General features: G+C 29.9%; 1 protein-coding gene across 1 annotated transcript; it reads left to right on the plus strand.

Annotated features, from left to right (window-relative positions):
* The first annotated feature begins 986 nt into the window (after positions 1-986).
* Positions 987-3922, plus strand: LOC117924048 (probable zinc transporter 10). Its single transcript, XM_034842599.1, has 3 exons — positions 987-1606; positions 3079-3228; positions 3334-3922. The coding sequence occupies exons 1-3, from the start codon at positions 1016-1018 to the stop codon at positions 3637-3639; spliced, it is 1047 nt and encodes a 348-aa protein (XP_034698490.1). The 5' UTR covers positions 987-1015; the 3' UTR covers positions 3640-3922.
* Positions 3923-4933: the final 1011 nt, after the last annotated feature.

Consider the following 4933-nt stretch of genomic DNA (forward strand, 5'->3'; position numbering starts at 1 on the left):
TATATCAAATATCTTCTTTTTTATTTGTCCAAATTTAAATCAATATTTGAATCAGAATGTGAAAAAAAAAAAAAAAAAAAAACAATCTTTATAATTGAGGACACTATATTGCTCTTTAACTAGGGGGCAAAGTGTTAGATTTTAAATGTAATGGGAGAAAGTATGAAACATGTCAAATGTTGAGGGGATGATAAAGTATCATTATTTGTAATTTTTTTTTTCATTCCACATATCTTGCAAGAATATATTAATGGTAAAAAAAGAAATGTACTATGTTATGATTTTTTTTCCTATTATTACAAATTCCTCAAACAAATATTTTTTAAGAACCTTCCTATTATTATTATGAAGAAAATATCACATTGTAATTTTTTTTTTATAATTATAAAGTAAACATTCTATTTTAAGAATTTGCAAGTCTTTGCCATTCCTATATGAATATACACTATTTATAAGGATTTTTGCATTATTAAAAATTTCTCTATTGCCATGATTTTCTATTGTACTTTGTTTTTCGAAACTTCTTCATTTGTTAAATAAAAATCAAATATGTTACTCATTTTATTCTCCTTCTTTCATATTTTCTTATAATTTCATTTATACATAATTTTAACTTATAGATTTTATTATTTTACCACTTATCTTATCTTATGTTTAACTAAATATAAAATAAGATGAGCAACATGATAACTTATTTGATCCCATCACTATTGAAATATGAAATTCCTCTTTTATCCTATCCTTATCCCATTCTATATCAAGTCAATCAAACACAGCGGAATTGGGACACCCACATTTACAATACATTATTCATTAAAAATGTTTCAAAAGCATGAGGGCTCAAAACATGATTAAACCATCCCAAAGGGGTGGTTGAGATCAACGTACCTCTATAGCCTTAATTTAAGATGAGCACATGATGTGACAAATTTCTATATAAACGAAGCACCATGTATAGAATGGCAAGTCCAATAAGAATTCATCAATCTTTCAGCAACCAAAGTAGCCAGAGGCAATGGCAACTTCACTTTTCAAACTCATCTCCAGCTTCTTCATCCTCATCTCCATCTTCATATCACAAGCTGTTGCACAATCGGATGGATGCCAATCCCAAAGCAAAAACAGCTGCAACAACAAGTCAGCTGCACTGCCCCTCAAACTCATAGCCATTGCTTCCATCTTGATCACAAGCATGATAGGCGTGTGCTTGCCTCTTTTCTCACGTTCAATCCCAGCTTTAGGCCCTGACCGCAACCTATTCATCATCGTTAAGGCCTTTGCTTCGGGGATCATTCTAGCAACCGGGTTCATGCACGTGTTACCGGACTCTTTTGACATGTTATGGTCCCCTTGCTTGAAGGAAAATCCATGGCACAAGTTCCCCTTCACTGGCTTTGTGGCAATGTTGTCTGCAATTTTCACTCAAATGGTTGATTCAATAGCCACTAGTTTATACACCAAGAAAAATAACACTGGTATTATTCCGGAAATCGAAGTTGCAGATATGGCTGCAGGCAACACTGGGGGACACTTCCACGGACACCATCATGGACCCAAGATTGGAATTGAAGGTTCACAATTGCTACGTTACCGCGTTGTTGCCATGGTAATTACTTCCCTTTTTTTTATAAAAAAAATCCATATATATGCATATTTGCATGGATGTGCTAAGTCTATATGTTGATCAAAAGTACTTTTCTGGTTTCAATCGTCTAGAGGAGAAAGAAATCTAGTAGACAGACTAAACCTAAGTTTTTCTAGCGTTATCTTTTGGAAAACAAGGAAGGTTTTCTTCATCCACGGTAATTTAGCACTGCCTTTGCTTTCATTAGTTGACCTATTCATGGATTAGCAAACCAATTAATTTCAAATCGTTTTTCTTTTTCTTTTCTGCTATTTTATTTTCCTAATTAAGGCATGATGTCATTGCGATCCTAAGAGTTAATTTGATCCAAAAATCATTTTTTTTTTAATAACGAGACATGTTTGACTTAATTTGATTTTAATGTGTTATTTATTTATTTTTTTTAAAAAGAAAAAAGAAAAAGAACTATCAGACAAAACTTGGTTGGTAGGGATGTAAGTAATGACCCAATAGTGATTAATATATGGTTCTTAGTTTCCAAAATGAAAGGGATGTGTTTGCTTAAAGTCAAAGCAAAAATGGTTTTCTATTTAATCATGTTGATCCGATCCGCTTAATGTTTTATGTTTTCAATCACATCATACTCACCTTGGCAAATTGGTGAGTGCCTTCAACTAAAAAAATTTATAGTGCCTTCAAACCTACCATTAAAATATCTTATAATTACCTAATCTCCCAATCATCATTAATAAAGCTAAAATGAAATTAAAAATAAATTAAAATTAAAATTTTCTAAAACAATGTTTTTCTAATTAAAATTTATAACTATCTTTCTTTATTTGTATCTTTCATTTTTTATTTTATTTTTTGAAATGATTGTACCTTCAAGGATATTTGGTAAAACTTAATATATTTTTTATTGACTTAAGTTGATTTTAAGTTAAATTATACTTAAATTATTGGTTTAAAATTTATTACTTAAATTTTATTTTATGTATTAAGATTGTTTAATAAAATTAACTTAAAATTTATTCTAAATCATCAAATTGACATATTTATTTTTATAAATTATAACCAAAGCAAAGTATGTAGAATAACAATGGAAGTTATGAAGTAGAAAAAGATATCATAAAGGTAATTAGGACAAATGAAGGTAAAAAGGTAAAATAAAGATATGTACTTAAAAATAAGTTAATTGATTTTACTTATTACTTAAAGTTATTTTTTGATTTTAAGTCATACTATTAAGTTATTTTACCAAATATACTTAATTTACTTAATAATTTAAATTAAGTTATTAATTCACTTTAAGTTATTAAATTGATTTACCAAAAACTTACTTAATCTCTTAACTTTTATTTTTCTAATAACTATAAATCATTTTTAACACTGAATTCATTTTTCTACCTCTCTTAGTTTAATTTTAATTTTAATTAAACTTTGAAATTTAAAAGCATGACATAACTGCACTAAATTATATTGTCGGTACGCAGGTGCTTGAACTGGGAATTGTGGTTCATTCAATAGTGATAGGGCTCTCAATGGGAGCCTCAAACAACACTTGCACAATAAAGCCTCTTGTGGCAGCCCTTTGCTTCCATCAAATGTTTGAAGGAATGGGCCTTGGTGGCTGCATCCTTCAGGTAATTACTAATCTATATATAGTCTATACAAACAGTACCCCAGCCCTTATATTATATATGTACGATTAGGAATTAATGAGAAAAATGTTGCATGCATGCATCTAGGCTGAGTACAAGTTTTTGAAGAAGGCTTTGATGGTGTTCTTCTTCTCTGTGACAACCCCATTTGGGATTGCGATTGGGATAGCTTTATCCAAAACATATAAAGAGAACAGCCCTACTTCATTGATCAGTGTAGGACTACTGAACGCCTCCTCGGCCGGACTTTTGATCTACATGGCTTTGGTGGATCTTCTCTCTGCTGACTTCATGGGTCCGAAGTTGCAAGGTAGCATCAAGCTCCAGATTAAGTCCTATGTTGCAGTTCTTTTGGGTGCTGGTGGCATGTCTGTAATGGCAAAATGGGCTTGATCTTCAGCTTTGAGATCATGTCATTGCAATTTACAAAAGCGTGTACTTATGAGTTGTTATGTTCCTATCCTATCTATAACCTCACTTGTCAATTTCCTTCATATATTTCTAAGCTTTGCCCACTATTTGGCATGAAGCTCTCCAGCAAGAGCACTCATGTGTTGTCATGTAATCTTATGTATCTGAAGACATCAAAAGTCTTTTCCCCGTATCCTAGCTGGCTAGTGTGTTGCTTTCTCTTCCTTGATCAGTTTGATGGATATGTCCTTTAAATTTTATTTCATGTTATGATGGTAATGGGTACATTTTTCAGGCATAGAAGTTAACTCTTGAGGGGATCACAACCAGTCAAATGAGAGCTCTCATCACTCATGTACTTAGTAATTATACCAACAGCCCCCTTAGCACTTTCAAGTGTTTTTTTGGCTTGGAGTACCAAAACTTTCATTGTTCTCTTAACAAGCAAAAATGGGTTTCAATAGATTTTGAATTAAGTTAAATTAATCTACAATTCAGATTCATGAATATGATTTAAACAATGATAAATCCAATATATACAAAAAGGAAGCAAAACAAATTGCAAAATTATGAAGAAGATGATTTATTATAGGAAGGCATATATAGTGAAAATGAAACCAAAAAGGATATTGACAAGGAAGAAGCATTTTTATGTTAGCCGAAACTAATTATATTGGGCTCACTAAGGCCCAAACCAACACCCAAATCATGTCAATTTTTTTGAGATTTTTTAATAATTTAATTTATTAAATAGAAAATCATACTAAACCTTTAGATTATGTTTGGTTCTAGAAAATTTGAGGGAAAATGTGAGGGAAAGAAAATAGAGAAAAAAAAAATAAAAGGAAAGAAAAAATAAAGGAAAATAAAAAATAGGTTTAAACTCAATAAATTATTTTTATATGTTTTTTTAAACTTATTTTACTTATTTCTTTCTATTATATAAAGATTAAATAATTTATAAATTAATAAATTTTTGACAAATTTTAATTATATTTTTCATAATGAAAACAAACATAAAAAATTATTTTCTTTAACATTTTTTTTCTTTCTTTAGTACTTTCTAGGAACCAAACATAGATTTAATATTTGTCTGCGTGGGCATTGTTTTAGGCACATCTCTATTCAATGGTGAGACTTTGACAAAAACTTATTTTGAAAAAACTTTTTTTTTAGTCACCATTTTTTTATTTTCTTTAAAAGACAAAAGAAAATGAAAAATAAAAGTGAATCCATAAAAACAAAAAACATGTTCATGGATTAGAAATCAATTTTG

This window comes from Vitis riparia, chromosome 10 (genome assembly GCF_004353265.1).
Source record: "Vitis riparia cultivar Riparia Gloire de Montpellier isolate 1030 chromosome 10, EGFV_Vit.rip_1.0, whole genome shotgun sequence".
NCBI classification, from domain to species: Eukaryota; Viridiplantae; Streptophyta; class Magnoliopsida; order Vitales; family Vitaceae; genus Vitis; species Vitis riparia.

What these genes read in the sequence shown, in the direction of transcription:
- LOC117924048 (XM_034842599.1), top strand. Translation starts at nt 1,016, where the DNA reads ATGGCAACTTCACTTTTCAAACTCATCTCCAGCTTCTTCATCCTCATC. An exon ending in GTTACCGCGTTGTTGCCATG is followed by an intron (nt 1,607 to 3,078) that starts GTAATTACTTCC and finishes GTCGGTACGCAG; the next exon opens with GTGCTTGAACTGGGAATTGT. An exon ending in TTGGTGGCTGCATCCTTCAG is followed by an intron (nt 3,229 to 3,333) that starts GTAATTACTAAT and finishes GCATGCATCTAG; the next exon opens with GCTGAGTACAAGTTTTTGAA.